At 36.6% G+C, this 20727-nt stretch overlaps 2 protein-coding genes across 2 annotated transcripts; both read right to left on the bottom strand.

The window, feature by feature from the left end:
- Positions 1 to 14256: 14256 nt before the first annotated feature.
- Positions 14257 to 17054, bottom strand: kap95 (karyopherin Kap95; the record flags this gene model as incomplete). Its single annotated transcript, XM_064871276.1, has 4 exons — positions 14257 to 14446; positions 14497 to 16841; positions 16903 to 16961; positions 17015 to 17054. 4 exons carry the CDS (start codon positions 17052 to 17054, stop codon positions 14257 to 14259), a joined length of 2634 nt encoding a protein of 877 aa, XP_064733729.1.
- A 579-nt stretch (positions 17055 to 17633) lies between these two features.
- On the bottom strand, positions 17634 to 20129 carry PMZ80_002843 (uncharacterized protein; the record flags this gene model as incomplete). Its single annotated transcript, XM_064871275.1, has 1 exon — positions 17634 to 20129. The coding sequence occupies one exon, from the start codon at positions 20127 to 20129 to the stop codon at positions 17634 to 17636; it is 2496 nt and encodes an 831-aa protein (XP_064733728.1).
- Between the last annotated feature and the right edge of the window lie 598 nt (positions 20130 to 20727).

Genomic DNA, 20727 nt, shown 5'->3' with positions numbered 1-20727 from the left:
TCCTAGCGCCGCCTAGGTCCGCGATTACCGAAGTTATCGTCGGAATCAGAGTCCGAAGGCTCGTTTAAAGGAGCAGTAGATACTACTTTCTTTAAGGTAACATCTTATACGGCCTAGAACGCGGCGACTAAGTCTTACTAGCCCTATAATTCCGCATTAAGAGTATCAATCTTCTTATCCGACTCCGCTAGCAGCCCTCATACCTTCTTAATAGTTACTTTCTTCTATTTAATCTTATCGTCCTTCGTTATAACTACCTATTCTAACTCTTAAACTCGAGCTTAGTATTAATTACGATCTTTAGAGGCTTAAACGTTTTAAGACTTAGTGAGTATCTTAACTTCTTCCTTCTCTTCTAGAGTCTTCTTTAGGGCCTAGTTGTATCGGATAACGCGGCTAACTATTCGAAACTAGATATAAGGTAAGGCTACGACGCGCTTAACGAACTCGATCTAGGTTTTAGTAATAAGGTTAAAAGGATCAATACTAGAGTTAGCTACTGCGACAATACGTTCTCCCTTATCGTTAGTCTCGTAGTTAAGATAAGATTAAAGGTTAACTGTCTTCTTTTAGATAGTCTTTTATAGTTCGGCCTACTAAGCTCCCTCTATAGGCTGTAATAAGGTATTAGCTGGTTTAGCGACCCTCGGTAGGAGGTACCGAGAGGTTACTTTATCGTCGGAGATATCGTTATCTATTAGGAATACGCCTAGTACTAGCGACTCGTTACGGGTTTTAATAGACTTTCGCGGGGTATCTAGGTTATCGTCCGCTCTTATAGTCTAAGAGGTTACTTATATATCGGTCTTTAGAGGAGGTAGGTAAGGAATACCGTTTAGGGTAACTAGCTTGCCCTAACGGTCCAATTCAATGTGTCGCTGTAGTAAGGGAGATCTTCGTATTAATCGTTCGTAATTCATATAACAAAGTTAGCGACTACGCAACTACGATAAGTCTCTGTTACTATAAGTTACGAGTTACTTCTTAAACTCTTTATTAACAGGTGCGCTGCACCACTAAGGTTAAAATAGAACTCCTCTACGATTTGTAATTAGAATGCGGTGTCGTAGAAGTGTCCTCTAGGTTTAGTAATACTGCTTAATATCATAGACGTGGGTTAAACTGATTATATTAACTAATAAACGAAAAGCAGTACAGAAGATCGCAATAGAAGGTTGCGACTGCGTCGGCCTGATATAACAATAATCAGGCTGTCAGGCATCAACAGTTACGTGGTGGTTGCTGGGCGTGACAACTTTCTTTAACTATAAGTAACTTTATATACTAAGTAGATCTATAATAATATATTATTACTTATTAATATAGGTAAGCCTTAAATAAGAATATTTACTAATAATTTATAACCTCTTAATTACCCCTTATTCGCCTTCTTACCTATTCGCTATTAAAGTCTTTTTAAATCTTATTTTTAACTCTTAACTTATTAATAATAGCTTCTATTAATCTTAATAACTACTTAATTTAATATAGTAAATTCGTCTCTAAGATACATAGGTATCGTATCTAGATTATAGTATAATTACTAACGATTTAATAGCCTTTATAACCCTTTAAAGATTACTATTCTTTATAATTAATTCTTAAAGGTCTATTAAGAATATAAAAGAGCGTATAATTTAAAGTATAACTTAGTCTTAAAGTAGCGATTTTCTAATAACGAGATTCTTAAGAACTTTATTAACGCTACTCTTAAGAAGATCGTTAAGCTCGGCTTTAGTAAGATTATAAAGTATAAGATAATTATTAAAAAGAGTATATTAATAGCTAAGTACTATTTAATTCGCTAACGATTTTAGTTATAAATAAACTTAAATCCGAACTCTAAAAAATAATTAAGCTTACTTAAACCCTTATTGATAAAAAAAAGGCCTTAAAAGCTACTTGTCTTAAGTTCGTTAAGGCTATTAAAACGAAGCCTTTGTAATCCGCTAGCGACGCTACTTAAGCTACTTTCGCTAAGCGAGTTAAGGCTTAAATTAATCTTAATATCGCCTTCTTCTTCCTCTTAATTCTATTTAAGAAAGTTAAGCTAAACGCCGGTAGCGGTTATCTATTATTAGCTTTAAAGTCCGGTACTAGTATCTTATTTATTAGTAATATCGCTAGTAGTAAGTAATTAATTTCTTATAATAATATTTAATACGTTTAAGAATCTATTTAAAACCTTATAATCGTTATTTAAGAACTTAAGAGTAAAGTCGCTAGTATAGATTTAACTATAAAAAAGATACTAAGCGTATACTAATTAGTTATAAGTAGATTAGGTATATTATTTAGAGAATAATCGCTAACGAGTCTAAAACGAATCAAAAGAGTTCGCTAGCGAAGATAATAATAGTAATAAAGAGATAACGCTTATTAAGTAAGAGAAAACTCTTCTAATCGTAGTTAGAAACGATAATAAGAAGAATAAAAAAGGGTTTTAGGTATAGTTTAATACGGTTTAGTAACGAGATAATAATAATATTTTTATAACGATTTTATAACGAGTTAATAGCGATAAGTTATCGTTCGCTATTAAATTTAAATTAAAAGTAATAATATTAGGTATATAACGTTATCTATTTTATATTAGAGCGCGATTAAGTAAGAGTTAATACCGTCTTAGCGATAATAAATTAAAATAAACCTAGTACGTAAAACGGACTAAGAGCGCCGGCGAAGAGAAATTTAATTTAGTTAATTAAAGTAAGTAAAGTATTTAAAGTAAGACTTAGAAAACTTTTTAATTTAGATAAGTATTAAGTAAAGTATTAATTTAATTACTTACTTATTTATTAAGCTATTAAGTTATATTATATCTAAGCTATAGTGTTTATCTACTTATTAAAAGGTTTACTAAAGTATTAGTTTAAGTACTTAGTTATTAAGCTATTAATTAATCTACTACTTTTAGTATATAGCTAATAAGTTATTTATTAGTATATTAATTTAAGTATAACTAAAGTATTATTTTATATATTAATCTACCTAGTTATTTCTTTATTTATTATTTTATTACCTAAAGTATTTACTTATTAACTTAGTAATTTATTAATTTATTACTTAATATATTAAGTAAAGTATTAGTCAATATATTAGGTAAAGTATTAGTTAATATATTTATATTAACTATATATTCATTAACTTAATTACTTAATAAAGCTATTAATTAAAGAATTACTTAGGTACCTACGGCCTGTAAATAAAAATCTTACTGAGATAATACTGACATCGCCAGCGATTTTAAGCCGAATTAACGCGTGTTAAGCACGCGTTAATTACGTAAAAGTTACTACGGAGTTGCTAATATGTTGCCAGTAAGTTACTAATATACGCTGAACTATACTGAGATACGCCGATTTCGCTAAAAATAAAAATCACATGTCAGTATCATCTCAGTAAGATTTTTATTTACAGGCCGTAGGTATCTAAGTAACTTAGTTATTTAGTTATTTAGTTATTTAGTTATTTAGTTATTTAGTTATTTAGTTATTTAGTTATTTAGTTATTTAGTTATTTATTAACGTATTACTTAAGTATTAACCTAAGTATATAGTTATATAGTTATATAGTTATATAGTTATTTAGTTATTTAGTTATTTAGTTATTTAGTTATTTAGTTATTTAGTTATTTAGTTATTTAGTTATTTATTAACGTATTACTTAAGTATTAACCTAAGTATATAGTTATATAGTTATATAGTTATATAGTTATATAGTTATATAGTTATATAGTTATATAGTTATATAGTTATATAGTTATATAGTTAATAGCTTAAGTATTTAAAGTAATAGATATTTAAGTAAGTTTTTAATTTACTAAGTAAGTTCTTAATTAATTAAGTAAGTTACTAATTATTAAAGTAAGCTATTAATTAAGAAAAGTACGTAAGTATTAAAGATAAAAAGGTAAGAAAGTAAGAAGTAAGAGAGCGAGTAAGTTAATGCCTTAATTTTAAGGTATCTAAGTCTGTTTATAGTATAACTTCTCCGCGCCTTCGTCGACAACGAAGAGGTCTTATAACTTTAGATAATCTTTACAAATAGAGAGTACGATTCAGCGGTTTTAGAAAAATAATTGCCGTCGCGCAAAGACGATTCGTTATCGTTACGCAGCTGTTAAAAGAAAGCGGAAGTTACGACGCAAAGAGATTTAAGGTATCGTAAAGTTATATAATTTAGAATCATATATAACTAATTATATATACTAACTAATTAAAAGTATAGCTTTATTAATATAAAATACCTTTAGATTCCTACTTCGTAGGATAACTTATATATATCGTATTCTACTTATTATATATAACGTAATTACTATTTATAACCGAGTTTAACTTCTTTAATAGAATTAAAATTATATTTTATTAACGATAAGGATACTAAAGAGAAGGAAAGTAAAGAAGAGAAAGAGAAAAAGTAGAAATTATATAGCGCTTCGCCTAAACGTAAACTCTTATTTAAATCGTAGTATAGCTATTCTAGAATTTAAGTCGCTTCTTACTTTCGGTAACTTAAATTACTTCTTACTTTTAATATATAAATAAGTTAATAAAGTTCTAATATAATATTAAAATAAAACGATTAGCCTAGTTAGTCTTATTTATCTTATCGCTTTTTAACGTAATATTAAAATAAAATAATTAGCCTAGTTAATCTTATTTACCTTATCGCTTTCTAATATAATATTAAAATAAGATAGTTAACCTAGTTAGCCTCGTTTACCTTACTACTTCTAAATATAATATTAAAGTAAAAGAGTTAGCCTAGTTAGCCTTATCTACCTTAACGGTTTCTAAAAAAAAAGAGTTAATAGTAACTATACTAGCCTTAATATTAAATATTCTTATTATAGCTTTAAAATATATAAAAAGAAAAAGAAAAGAAATAGAGAATAAAAAGTAAATAGGTATTATATATCTAATTATAAAGAAGAAGTAACGCTAGTAAGAAAAATAACTAGTTCTTAAGTTTTAGAAAAGACGAGAATATAAGTAAGAGAGAAGAAGGTAAAAGAAGATACTAGTAAGATCGTCGCTATAGGTTAGCTTAACGATTCTTTATTATCTTACTAGCTTTAGTAGTTCGGAAATATTTAAAATTAAAAAGCTTCTTAAATAAAATACTTAATAGAGTCTTAATTCGAGAGATAATAATATAATTAAAACCTAAAGTAAAATCGTAGGTAAAGAGATTAAGAACGACTTAATTAACTATAATACCTTATATCTTATATACTATAATAGCGAAAGCGAGTATAAAAGGAAATTATATATAAGTATAAATAGCTACTCTTTAATAAAACTTATAGTATTTATAAAGAATAAGAATATTATTAGATATAAGTATAGAGCCTATATAGTTATTAAAGCGAAGTAATATCGCTAAAAAAAAGATACTTACTAATTCGTATTTAAGTACTAAACGATATTAATTATAGTTTCTAAAGAACCGTTTATAAGTTTATTTTTAATTTAGATATTTTTAATAAGTATAAAGCGAGCTCTTATTAAGATTAAGATATTATTATATAGATTTCTAGCTTAATTAGAGAATACCTTACTAGCTTTTAGCTTTTTATAAGTAGTATAAGTAAGATATACTAGCTACTAAAGGTCTTATATTTAATTATAGTTATAGATTTAAACCTTTATTTTTATATTATAAATTTAAATCGCTTTATTAAATAATAGTATATTATTAGAAATAATAACTTAAATATAAGAGAAAAGTAGTCTCTAGTTCGTATAGGTAATAGTATTTAAGTAAAGATAGTTAAGTACTAGCTTAAACGAATCTACTTTAGTACTAGCTTATTATTAGATAACGTTAAGTTTAATAGTAATATTAAACTTAAGGTAAAAGTATATTTAAATAGTTTAATAAGGTTTATAGAAGGCCTTTAACTAAAGAGAGGCTAAGCTATAACTAGTAGTAGCTAAAAGAAGTCGCTAGCTAATATAATAGTAAGTTCTCTAAAAGCCTTATAAAAACGATAGAAAAAGATCTTATAATATCGTAAGTTAATCTACAAAAGTATTTTTAAATTAATTATAGACTTCTTATTAATAATAAGGTAGTATACGTATTAAAAACGGGTTTAAATAACTTAAAGATTAGTTTAGTTAAGCTTCTTATACTCGATAAGAAACTAGATTAAGAGTTAAAAAAAAGAATAAAGCGTATACCTAATAATACTATAAGCGATAATACTAATAAGAGCGGCTTAGATGATAAAATTTAAGTAATTAGCGTTACTAGTTATTTACTAATAATAAGTAAAGAGTAGTATAATTATAAAAGACTTACTAATACTCGTCTTTTTATTAAAATTAATTAGAAACTAATTAGAATAGAACTTAATAAGTATATTAATATAGTAGCTAATAATAAGGTTATAAAGCTAGTACTACTTAACCTTAAGATTATTTAAATTTAAAGTAAATTTCGTAACGAGATTAGTAGAAAACCGTTTCTTCTTTTACTTTTAGTAGTTATCGTTAATATTATATTAACTAATATATAAACTCTAATTATAAATATAATTAAAATTATATAACTTAAGGTAATTAGAGTTCTTAATAATTACGTTATTATACTATAATAGCTATTAAATAAGATCTATTTATAATATATTAATCTTTTACTAATTAACGTTACTAGAATCTTTAAAGTTATTCTTAAACTTAGAAAGTATCTTTTTTATAAAATAGTTATTAAGAAGAGTAAACTAAGTCTCTTTCTAGTATTAATATATATCTTAGAAGATAAGAAATAGTTTCTAAAAGTTTCTAAGCCGAAGTAAGTTTTATACCTTACGAAAAAAAATATAAAGTATAAGCTTTATATAAGTATAGTTCTTCTCTTATATAAGCTTATATTAAAAGTAATAACTAAGAATATAAGTATTAACTTTGAGTCGCTATTAATATATAAATAACTTTCCTTAGAAATTAAAGATATAAAGAAATTAAAGATAGTTAATATAATTATAAAGCTTAAGTTAAAGCTTATACTTCTATAGTAAATTATAACTATATTTAAGGTACTTACTCTCGGTATTAGAATCGCTATTAACGTATAGAAACGTAAGCTACTAATTTTTAAAATAATAATTAATATTAAATATAGTTCGGTTACTCTTTTATAAAAAAAGATTAAGAAGAAGATAATAAACCTTTTAAGCGAACTAATTACGTTCTTTAATAAGTCGGTTTATCGTTTTTAATATAAGAAAGAGTAAAGAGTTTTAAGTATTTAGATTTAAGAGTAGTAAAGCTATAATTTATTTATACGTTTTCGACTTTAACTTAGCTTTTATATAGTATTTACTAATATAATTAAGAATTATATAAGATCTAGTATATAAAACGATATTAATATTAGCTATTTATACTATAAAAAGGGTTCGGTTATAGTTATTAAGAATTAAGTCGTTATAAATAAATTAAAAATAAAGAAATCTAGAATCGATAGGTTTTTTAGTAATAAATTAATCTCTCAATAGAAATAAGTAATAAAAATAATACTTAACCTCCTTAGTAGCGTATTTCTTTTACTAATAATAGAGGTTAATATACTTATATTATTATATATAATTAAAAATACTTAAGAGATACTAAAGCTCGTTTAGTTACTAGTTAAGAGTAAGAGATAAAAGGGTCTCGTTAAGAAGTAGCTATTATTTAACTTAGGAGTTAATAATAGTAATATAAACTCTTTAGAATTACGTAAACGCTTAAATCGCTTATATATCTATCTTATTTAATTCTAAAAACGAATATTTATTACTTTAGTAGATACCGTATATATAAGTAGATTTATAGCTTTACTATTTTATACAGAACTAGTACTCTCTAATATTAAATTTAAAAAAGAGTATATATTATTTAAATAGCTTAAATCGTTACTAATAGTAATAAATAGCGATTAAGAAGTTATTATGAATATTTTATTAAGTAATAGTAATTCGCTTCTAAAGCGTATTATCTTATTACTAATTATAGTTTAAGAGATATTTATAAAGGCTATACTAAGTTTAATCTATTATAAAAAGCGTAATAAAGAAATAAAGAGATTTAAGGTTCTTATTATAGGCTTTTAGATTTCGATATTACCTAATTTAAAATAACTAAGTACCTTATAAGCTACTTATATATTAAGTAATTAAGTTTTATAAAGCTTAAACCTTAAGTATATTAATAATATAGAGATCTTTAAGTATATATTCTAAATATTAATTTAAAGATCGCTTAATATACTAGTACGTCTTACTATTAACTTAATTCTATATATATATATTAAACGTAACGTATTAAAAGTAAGAATAGTACGTAAAGCACTTATTATTAAACTTAAAGAGATACTAAATATACTTAATATAAGTAATAAATTAAAGGCGAGGAGTAACGAACTCGGCTTACCTAAGAAGAAATAGTATAAAAAAGATAAGAGATAAAAGAGTCTAGAATTAATTAAACTCCGATAGCGATATTTATTAGAGAGTAGATAAAGTAAGGTAATATTAATATTAAGAAGCGAGTTTATTTTATAGTACTTCTATTTTAACGGTATTAGTAAGGAGGTTAGAAACGATAAAAGTATTAGTATTATTATTAGCCTCCTTAACTATTAACTCGTTAATAGAAATAAAAATATTCTATATTAAAACTTAGTAAGTAACGAACTCGTTAAGAAGTAAGTGATAACTAAAGATTCTTCTTACCTATTTAAATATTACGATATCTAGGTTAGCGATACTAAAGAAAGAAAAGTTACTACTAAATAGTACTTTATTATATACGAAAGTTATACTTAAATTACCGTATAAATTAAGAATTAGTAGTATAATCGTTAGCGAATTAAAATAAAATAAGCTTAAGGTCTTAAGAAAGAAGAGAAAGAGAGTTATATACTTTACTAACGTTACGTAAAAAATTAATAATATATTCTTTATACCGGTATTAGATACTATATACGTATTAAATTCTTAAAAAAACGTAAATATAAGTAATAAGTATCTTCTTAATTTAGCTAAGAACTAATAATATAGAAACGAGTTTAAGATTAAAAGTATTAGTATTACTAAATATAAATAGTTTCTCTACGAGTTTATATTAATTAAGATATAAGTACTAAGTATAAATGTTATTCTTAAGCTTAAGATTAAACTATTACTCTTAGTATTAAATATAGAACTTAAGCTTTTTATTTTTAAGTACTTCTTAAAAATCGTTAATATACTACTAATTAAGATTAGTTATAATAGAGCTAGTAGACTAGTTTAAGTTAAAAGTATTTAGTAAAGAATTTAAAACGAATAAGACCTAATTTTAGATACTAGTATTACGCTAAGAAGAACTCTCTTAATAATATAAAGCCTATAAACGTAAGTACTAAGACGATAAACTATTATTTTAAGAGTTACTAGCTTAGAATAACTATTATAATAAATCCTTTTAAGTTTAATTTAATAATACGGTTAAGGTTAGTAACTCTTTAAAGGTAAAAAGCCTTTAACCTTATAGTTAAGAGAGCTATATAGATAACGAAATAAATATAAAGAAGAGTATATAGTTCTAACTAATACGTAATAAAAGTAAAAAAAGTTAAGAATTAAACTATAAAAGAGATAAGGCTAGTAGATCTATACTACTATTAAACTAAAAAAGAAAAGATAGTAGTTAGTTACTCGCTTATAGCCTTATAATAAATCTTAAAAACGGTTATTATAAAAGAGAGGCGATAGGATTAATACTATTACTACTTAGTATAAAAGCGATTAGTCTTTAAGGCGATAGGGGACTAAGAGGCGCTTACTTAATTATCCGCTTCTTTAAAGCGTTAAAGCTATTATAATATACGCGATAGTTAGCGGTAAGACGTATTTTATAAGTAGGTTAAAAGTTATAAAGAGAATATAGCTTCTAATAATTTAAATAGGTTTTTAGATTAGATTATAAGAATAAAGTAGAATTACTAAATAAGCTTATACTTAATAGATAAATAATAGAGGATAAGTAGGAGATAAGAAAGCCTATAGGTAAGAGATAAAGCTAAAGCGAAATTAAGTAAATATTAAGTCGCGATTATCTAATAATCGTTATATAATTTAGATAAATTATATAATTCTAAATTACATAATTTAGAATTACGTATAGCTAATTAAATACATTAACTAATTAGAAGTATAGCTTTATTAACATAAAATACCTTCAGATTCCTGCTTCGTAGGATAAAGATACTAACCTTATTAACGATTTTATACTTAATTAAAACGTTCTTTAGTACTTTAGTTATATTTTTATTTGAATATATACTAAATAACCTATATAAATTAATAATAACTAACTAAGTTATTATTTTATTATTCTACTTATTTATAAAGTATATAAGTACTATATAGTAATATCTAAATATTAAAGTTAATATAAATCCTTAATAGTAACTTTAATAGTAACTACTTAACCTTAGTTTTATTAACTACGAATTTATTCTTTATTTAATTCCTTATAGTTAATATACTTTATAAGTAGTTCTTGATATTACTATTTAGTACTAAATAAGCCTTATAAAAGTTATTATCTTTAATCAATATAAATAAAAGATATTACTTAAAATACTACTATATAATATATACTTAAAAAGCTTATATATTTAAATATATAATTAACTATACTTAGTCTTCTATTAGTCTTATTTATAAAAAGAAAGTAACTAAAAAATCATTATTAATATTAAACGATATACTAGCTAAATACGTATTGAATATAATCTTATATTATTTTTTTAAGTACTTTTATACATTTAATAATCGGCTATTATAAAGAGTATTATAATTTTTATAGCGTATATATTTTTAATCTCTAATAACGTTTAGTATATCTCTTAAGGTATAAATCTTTTTTCTTTTTTTATACTTAACTTAATATAGCTTTAGAATAACGCCATATTAAATTTAAACGTTTATAGAGTACTATTAATAACTAAGTATTATTAGTAAGCTTTATTTAATTAAAGTAGCTTAATAGTAATTTAAGAGATAATATTTCTTTAGTATTAGCTACGATACTATAAAGAAATACTATAAAAGAAGTAAGAGGAAAAGATAATACTACCTTTAAAACCACTATCTATACTGCTATAGTAGTAACGTATAATACTAAGACTAACTCGCGAGTTAACTCTGTACCGTTATATAACCGACTCGCTACTCGCGAGTAAGAGTTAACTCAAGAGTTGACTCGGAAGTTAATAGCCCTGCCCCAGACATTATGCCACGAAAGAATTACACCATAGATGCATTGATATGCTGGGAACCTACGAGGATAAGAAGCATATCTAGCAGACCACCAGACGATTGTACTAATCTGACCAGCAAGGACGAATCTACTCTCCCCGATGACCGTTCTGGGTCACAATGCCTTCTACTTGAACACAACGGCATCTCAATCTCATCTACTTATACCCATCCGACGTTGGTTCAAAGATCCTCGTCCAGGCACACTTCTAAACTCCATAGCTTTTTGCGCGTCCCACTACACACTCTCTCCTCTCCGCTTCTCTCTACCCGATGCCCTAGTCGCCCAACCATCAACCACTGTTCTGTCTCACTGCACTTGGCCCGTCGTTGATTACACACATATTTCCAACACAGTCCAGTCCATCTACGTATTCCCGCCAATTTCTTGATAGCTGCAATGATTTCCCATTTACGATCCTGCTTGAGATACTGACCAACTCACCGGCCGTGCCCGCCCTGCTTGCAGTATGCATATTATTTCACTCAGCTGCCGACACAACAAGGCAGGCACCACCCTAGAATGGCGTCAGCAAGACGAGGCAGGTACGGCTTGTGATGGGCTAAGAAGGCACGACCGTGAGAAAGTGGGAAAAGGAAGGTACGAATCATGCAGAAGAAAGGTACGATTACGAAGAAGGGAGGCGCGACCACGAAAGACAAAGAAAAGGAAGGCGCGACTGTATTATAAGGCAAGCACGACCAAGCGACGGCCATCAGGAGGGTGCGGTTCTTGGTCCAGGAGTGACTAGGCAGGTACGACCTATGGCTAACCAGCAGTGACAGTTCATACTTGGGAAGGCGCAATGAACACCTTATCAATTTTGGGAAGGTACGACCATGACCATGGAGGAAGGTACTACTCGAGCAAGCCGGCGTGGCAGGCGCGATCATGAGAAGAGGAAGGTACCACCTAGTCAGATAATATAGGGAGGAAGGCGCGATCGCGTAAGGAAGGCAGGAACGACTGTCCAAATAGATGGAAGGCACGGCCGAGCAACTTAACAACAAAGGGGAAACTGCGATCTTGATCCTACTAAGTAACGAGTCAGGTACAACTACGGTAAGCTATGCTATGGAGGAAGGTGCAACTCTACTCTGGTAAGCTAGACATGGTAGGTGCAGTTGCGGGACGAGGCATGTACGACTAAGGACTTGTTAGAGAGGAAGGTGCGATCGTTAACAACCGCAGGCGCGACTATGCAGATGGAAAGTACGACTAAGTCGTAGGAAGGCACGATCTAACAACGGTCGACAGGAAGGCGCGACTCTTTATCCGGGTGGCAAGGCAGGTACGACCCGTGGTAAGCTATACCGCGAAGAAAGGTGTAGATTAGCCTAGCTGAACAGCAAGTACGGTCGTGAGATAAGTAAGGTCCGACACCAGGAATTCTGTAAAGATAAGGCGCGGACGCATAATAAGGCAGGAACGACTGTATAATAAGGTGGGAACGATCGCATAACAAGACAGGAACGACCGTATAATAAGGTAGGAACGACTACACAATAAGGTAAGAACGACTACACAACAAGGCAGGAACGACCCGCAGATAAGGAAGATACGATCGTTAAAGGAGAAGCTACAACGGTAAAAGAAGGAAGGCACGACTGTGCAGGAGGCAGGAGGTGCCCAGGAAGATGATGGAAGGAAGGTACGCTACATATAAAGAGGAAACCCCGACCACGGCATGAGAAGGTGCGATCTTGGTGGCACAACGAAGACAGCGTATGTTTTAAAAGTACGGAATGGGACCGAGAGCTGAATCTGAGTGCCGTGGCGGTGATACTACTATTCTGCAGTAAATGTATAGATAGAGATGTACCTGTGGATAGACGAGGTGACAATTTCTCGATAACGGATATCGCGCAGAGCGGTCTATACTTCTGCATTTCGAAGTGTGGTCATCGCCCACCGAAGCTCCACGAAAGCAATGCCCACTCACCTGATCGGCCGTCTCCTACCGCTGCAGGCAGAGAGGCACGCATTCAACCCTTCGGTCAGAAGACTCGAGCTTGTTGACGCTATCCATGGACAAGGCGGGTAATGCACAACATGACATTGAGTGATGCACTCCAGGTCACAGCTGCCGGCAAATCCTGTTGGTTGTCATCAGACGAGCCACATCAGCGCTCGCCGTCCTTTGGTGTCAGATCTGTACACGAGGTCAGTAGCAAGCACAGCTTCGACACACTAGGTACAAGATTTGTGTTCAACTTCTCGAATTTCAGGGATCCTACATAATGGGCATACATGCTAGTGCTAATGGATCCTTGAACTCGCGCTCTCCTTCATCTCCTCGGCTCATTGGCAGTTCCCTGCTGCTGCGCTCTCTTCAGTTTTCTCTCTTCCCAATTACTTTCAGCGTATGGGGTAGTGCGATCTTCAATGTTCGCTGTGTACATGATTGGGTATCGATGTCGATTTCGTGGTGATATCGGATTCATTTGGGGGTATCGTCTTGGAGGGATAACCAGGGCATGCTTAATGCAGAACCTGTGCTGGTTGGTAAGTAGGTGGCGGCGTCACTCCATTCGTAGTGGCCAATGCTGCTTGTTCCCATCAACATGGCCAATGAATGCGAAGCAGGTCTCATCAGGTGGTCCACAGGAGCGACGTGTTGCTCCTGGCCGACTTGTTGCGTATGGTCCCAGAACGTGTTGTTGAAGATGTCCACGTCGATCCCAGGCCGCTGTCGACGCGGTCCTAGGTACGAAGGCCCGGGACAAGACTTCTTTGGACTCCTTGACGGACTTTGACTCGGGTCGGCCTCAGCCGGCAGTTGACGCTTCCGTTGCTATAGATGGTCGTCTGCCAGAGTATCGCCACTCAGAGGATCTTGAGACATGTCAGTGTCTGGTGCACTGAACGGTCTGGTGCTATGTTGTGGTGTGTAGGGGCGTCGTGGATGTGCGACAGGAGGGGGCAGGGAGGATAATATATACTGCGGACATCAGGTTCATGAGGCATTCATGAGATTACCTTGATGCGCACTTTGTCGCTTGACTGTCTCCCTTGCCCATCGCGCCGCTACTATCGTACGGTTGGAGAACTCGCGTGTCTGTCGCGTCTCCTTGATGAGCTTTGTAAGCCAATCAGCTCGGAAAAAGTCGGCAAGCTGTCCGTCAGGGAAAGCTTCACCCAGGTCACTGTATCATGTTAGCAAGAATATCCAGAAAGGTGCTCAGAAAGCACTTACCCAATGATGCCCATACAGGCTCGAAGAAGCCCCTCGTTGTGGTTGACGTCTCCTGCGACGATCTGCAGGAACTGGAACATGGGCTGCGCATATCCCTGCAGAAGATTGACTCGTTGTGTACCCTTGAAGGCGACGATAATGCCATCCCAGGCATCCGCAATACCTGAACGTAGCGACACAATATAGTCAATCATGTCATACGAGACATCATTAGCGACTGTAACCTGCGATGCCTGCGTCAGGACCTGCGCAACGACTGTGAGATAAGTTTCGAAAGCTGGACCGATGTTCGAGGCAATATCTCCGAAGGTCTCCAAAATCGGAGGCTTGAGCTGATTGGTGATCTTGTCGGAGCGCAGGTTGTTGAGCAGATCATTCATGAACTGGTCGCAGAAAGGCTGTGCTTTGTCCTCAAGGGCACGAACGATGTCGCTAACAAGACCAATTCCTAGAGAGCACATATCTGGCGCTTCCTGATTGCGCAGAGCAGCATTGAGGTACGGTGCAAAAGACTCCATGTACTTCAGGAAGTCACCATTGAGGGCGTTGCATAGTCCGGACACGATCTGGAAGATGACCTCGGGTACTGCTGTGTTGCCAGTAGCATTGAGCATCTCGATGCAGATCTGCATGATTCGGTCCGACTGTCCAGCAATATGCTGCTCCAGTCGTTGAACGATGGTCAGCAAGACACTGGACAAGCTGATTTGCTTCTCCTCGAGGTTGAGCTTATCTTCGATGCTGACGACGTCCTTGGCTTGTGACAAAGACTGGCTCAGGCGGTCGATGATTACTCCTGTAAGGTCATTGACCATACCTAAGCTCTGGTTCGCAGCGTTTGTGATGAAGCCGCCAAGGACTTCATATGCGGCTGTTCTAACTTGGTTGGCTCCGTCCTCTTTGGTATCGGCCTTGTCAGTGACTTGCAACAGTGCCGTGACGCTGTCCTGGAAGTGAGGTGTAAGAGGGTTTGTGTCGGAGCCATCCTCGCTGACTAGTCTTTCTGCCAGATTCAGCAAAGCCAAACAGCACGATGATGCCATCTTCGGATTGCTCATAAGACCTTGGAATAGTGACTGCATCAGTGGCTGCAAGTGAGTGCTGGTATCAATTGACTCGTAGCAGTAGTCACAAATTCTGCTGAGAGCATAGGCTGCTGAGTCTCGAACTTGAAGGGAAGGATCTTGCGTCATGCCAATAAGTACAGGCAGGGCCTGTTTGACAAGAGGATCGAGGACTTTCGTCTCTGGTCCGTCCATTATGGCACCGAACGAGGCCACTGCGGCGTCACGCTTTCGCCAATCTTCTGCTCGCAAGTTGCCTTCGACAAATTGCAGAACCATTGGTACAAGCTCTGAGCCTATGGTCTGTGCATACAGTTGCAGACATTGGTAAGCTGCTCGTGCGGTGTTGTACTCGTCATCGGCATCGTCCTCCTCAACCTTGGACATGAGATCTAATACATGGGGGATGACTTCTCTTGCAGCGACTCGAGCGAAGTTGAAATAAGGTCGCAGCTCGTTTGAACCTTCTTGTTGTGCCTGAGAATTGTCGTCCTCAATGCTGATCTCTTCTTCGCAGACCGTGCACCAGAACTCAATGGCGAGCTTGGCGACGTCTTCCTCATCGCTTTTCATGCCTGCAATGGTCAAGCCAAAGAGAGCCTTTTCCATGTAGAATCGCATCTTATCGTAGTATATGCCCATAATTCTGTTGAGGCAGCCGAAAGCACCAGCTTGTACTCTCGGGTCTTCAGACTGGGTGGCCTCGCAGACGACCTGCATGATGTAGTTGCGCTCGCCTTCGTTCTCAAAGTTGGACCGAATGAACTCTGTAGCATCACTAAGGGCGGCCAGAGCAGCATTCCGGACATCTTGATTTGTCTCTTCCTTTCGAGCACCTTGCACGACGGCTGTGAGGATGGCGTTTGAGTGCATAACGAGAGCCTCTCTCAGATCAGCATCCTCGCTCTCGCAGATGAAGCCAATAGTGGTCAGACTCGACATCTTTGTTCTTTCTGGGCCAGAACCTACGTTGCTGACGAGCAACGGCATAAGTTCAGGCCACTCATTTCTTGGAAGCTCAATAGCAGCGATAGTAGCCACCAATTGCGCGGCGGAGCTGGCGGCCATGGAAGGAGAGCTGAAGGTCTGTAGTGCCAACTCCTTGACCTGTTTCTTGATGCTTGGATCCACGGTCTGCAGCCATCTTGCCTGGACTTCTCTTAATCTTGCAACGTCTCGGTATGTGAAGGCGTTTTTGAGGGCTAGACCTGCAGCCTGTCGTATCGAGGCATCGGCGTTTTCATTGGCAAGTTCGCGGGATAAGACGGATAGATATTCTGACTGTGGTGGTTGTTAGCATTCTGTTTCCTGAGACCAAGCACAGTAGTAGGAGGGGACTCACAAAATTCTGCTGGGCAGCCTGCTGCAATTGCTGTTCAGCGTTCCCACGAGTAGCAGCATCTGTGTCGAATTAGCGGTCAATTTTCTTGATATTCAATATGCTGAGATCTTACCAGGCGACAAAGTGTTCGTCAGAACTTGGTTGACATCCATGCTGGGCCAAACAGTCCTGCAAAGCCGTGGGGAAAGAAATCGAAGTTGTTGAAGTGGTTAGGGTGGGTTGACCGCAGATTTGTTTAGGTGAGGAATTAATGCTGTCGGCGGGTCTGATATCAAGGAAAGGAAGACTCGCTGAATGCGCATTGAATGAGATAAAAAAGGCCCTCTGCGCTGCAAGTCTACTGAGCGCAACTGCAATGCACAGAATGAAATGCAGATGTCGTTCAAAGAAAATTGGTTGGTCCTGTCACAGGCGGTTTGGACAACAAGACGCAGACATTCTGTAGTGGGCAGCCTTGCAAGCGCGGCCGCTCTTGCCTACTTGCGCCCTAAGTCAGGGTCGTGCTTGCACTTGTCTCCCACAGCCAATCCTCCGCTAGTTTGCACCTTACGCGGCAAGTGCGGCACTAGCCATGCTAGGCGACCAATTACAATTAGGTGGAGAATTCAGTTTGCAGGAATAAAGCAGAAGCAAATCTCACATCACAAACCACTCAATTTCCCGACCAAGCGGAGAGTGCCTCTAGAACAGCTCATCGCGGTCAGGCGTCAATGAGAATTGTTGCCGACGCTTCATCCACTCATCGACTCATCCTCGCCGTGACCGGCACCGCCGGCGCTGTCCAGATCAAAGACACCATACCCACGCCCTTGCTCATCTAACACAGTTATGGTCCTTCGTAGCTTCCTTCCATTGATCTCTAGCTTCCACGGCCTCAGCCCAGCCTGCGTATACGGATCACCTCGACCACCAAATGTGTGCCTGACAGCTTGTTGAATATCATCTTGCAACCTCAGACTCATGACCTTCATCTGTGTGGAAGTTCTAGTCAGGATCATGGCTTCCTCGTCATCAACGATCTTTATGTCGAGGATCTCCTTTGCACCTTCTATAACGACCGATTTTGAGGAAACGTTGCTTCTCGCCGAGGTGGCGTCAAGAGTTTTGCGTAGCCAGCAGATCTGTCCCTCGCCTGTTGAACGCCTGCCAAGGATATGAAGGACGGCATATTCTGGTTGATGTACAATTCTGCTATCCATGACTTCTCCGTCCATGTCATCCGTGAGCTTGCACATATACTGAGCAAGCACGTTTTCTCGGAGTCTAGTACCCACCTGCTGGAACAAACGGTCACATTGACCAGTCAGCCGAGTTGTCAAAGTGTTCATCGACGGACTCAAGCTGGATTCTGTGTCTGCCTGTCGAGCTTGCTTGAACTTGTTGTATGTGTCAAGTTCATCCTCGTCTTCTGTGCCGGTTGCTTGGCCTTCCCTGATGTATTTCTTGACCGACGTATCCTGCAGCCTCTCCGATACGTACTTCAGCACCTTCCTAACCTCGGAGTGATCACTACTCTCGCGCATCTCATCGAGCTTCTCACTCGTATCTTCAAGCCCCGCCATCTCGACCTCTCGTTTTAGCCATTTGATAAAGGCGTTGAAGCCAGCGATTTCGGCGTTGGTGTCTCGTAGCAGGTCTTCACCAACCACAGCCATGATGTCGATCGTGTCTCGCAAGCCATCCAAGACGCGCTTGTCGATATCGAAAGTGCTGCTAGCTGCAGCGAGGCCAGTTAGACGTGACACAACAATGCCAGCTCTCTCGACAGCCGGGTTCCAATTCTCGCTGATTAGTCTACGGACCAACTCAAGGCACTCATAGACGGCTTTCTCCCATCTCTTTACTCCTCGCTCACCGAGAATGTCAACCAGCCACTCCTTGAACTTCCCATGCACTTCACCTGTCAGCATGACATGATAAGCTGAGGTTTCGAATGTGCTGCCTTCGCCGTCCTGCTCCTTCAGATCCTCCTCAAGCGTCCGGATGAACCTGCCTGGCAGGTCGAATGCAGTCTTGACTTCTCGAGCCAGCTGTGACTCGATCTGCCGCAGATACCGGATTAGATTGTGTAGCTGTGTGGCTTTTGTGGCCAGTATAGGAAGTGTATGCGACGATTGTCGGATGAAGCGCAGATCAAGGCTGAGCAGATGAAGTGGCTGAGAGGTGTCTTCTGATGCATCGTGTGACCTTGTCTGCCTCCTTCTAGAGACCCCGTGTCTTTCCTCTACGATGGCATAGATTTTCTCAGAGAATGGATGGGTAACGATGTGTCGGATCATGCCAAACGTGCAGCCCGTCGGCGTATTGAGTGCTCGGTTAAGATCGACATCGCCAACCTCGAAGGAGTCGAAGACACGTAAATGTATATGAGAATCGCTCTGCGCTACTGCCACCACATCTGCACTGATCGAGCCTGCATTTTGCTTCGCGGGATGGAACATAGTGTCGATGGATGTGCGAGTGGAGAACACATCATCTTCTCCCATGCCATTCGATGGCAGTGTCGCAAGCTTAGGCAGAAACTGCTCAACGTCAAGGTTCGCAAGCTCTTTCGGGAGATTGGCGTTGAGTTTCAGTAGCTGGTCTATATCAGCATTCAAACTCAGCAGGTCATCAAGACTGGTCCCTTTCTCTTGCTTAGCGGCGTCTAGCTGTTGACTTGCAGTCTGCGGTGCCGTGAAATGTGTCGAATAAAATACCGAGGTGGGCATACATCGTCGCTTGTTAGATCCTGCATTGCGATCAATGGACTTGCGCTTGCTACTAGGAGACTTGGGGGCACCCGAGCTGCTTGAAGATGTTGGTGGTAGCGAAGACAACGATGAAAACGTATGCACAATCTTGCCACTGAAGCTGTTGACAAGTCGAGTGGTATTGTCGCAGGTGACTATAGTAAGAATAACACCGTCGCTTCTCCATGCGACATCGACGACACCAGTGGCGCCGTTGTCGCTCTCAATGCTGATCGTGAAAACTTTCTGGCCATTCAGGCGGTAGACATCCACAAGCACTTCTTCGTCATCCTCACCGGTATAGTTGTCAGCACTGGGCACTTTCGACACGACTGCATCGATCGTCGATTCAGATGCTAGTATTCGAGGAAACACTGCCACTAAGTCCATGGTCGGACAATACTTCAGCCCAAACTCTGAAGCTAAATCATCCTTTGCGCCTGGTCGGGTTGGCCCGATCGGCATAGGAAGCAGGTTTGTGCCAATGAGCTGCATATTGATTGTGACGAAATCAATCGTGGCCTCGGGCGGATTGGCCGTCGATAATAGTCTAGACTCGTAGAAAAAGACAGAGGTAGCACCGATAATGAAAAGCACGCGTCAAGACAGGCAGTGACGCGGCTGCTGTTCACGACGCGTGGGTAACGGGCGATTTCTGTAGACTTCCACGCATGCGACAATCGTCTCTTGAGAACGCACACATAGCATGGAAACCTGAAGCAAGCATGATCTGTTCAGGAAAGGGGGGAGCAACGAAGTCGTTATGCATAAATCCTACTAGGACGAAGACCGGAGGTGCTTTCGCAGCGAAGATAGGCTTGCACGTGCCTGCCAGTGGTTCATGCCAGGTCAAAGCGGAGCTCCTGAATCGCGTCTGGTGTGGATATTTTAGGTATTAATTGTCCGGATTGCTTAGAATCAGCCTCGAGGCTTCCTTCATAGCCACATATAACGAAATTTATAGAGCTTCGTCACTATATACAGTACTTTTCGTTCACATAGGCACGCTTGCCCCTGAACCCAGACATATGCCACGGCGCCCTTGAGCCGCAGCTCGTAAGCATATACCCTCTCCATGACACCGCGCGTTTAA

This window comes from Knufia obscura (assembly GCF_036327395.1).
Source record: "Knufia obscura strain CCFEE 5817 isolate CBS 148926 chromosome Unknown scaffold_2, whole genome shotgun sequence".
Taxonomy (NCBI): domain Eukaryota; kingdom Fungi; phylum Ascomycota; class Eurotiomycetes; order Chaetothyriales; family Trichomeriaceae; genus Knufia; species Knufia obscura.
The sequence above is the reverse complement of the archived record's forward strand: the minus strand, read 5'-3'. Positions and strand labels throughout refer to the sequence as shown.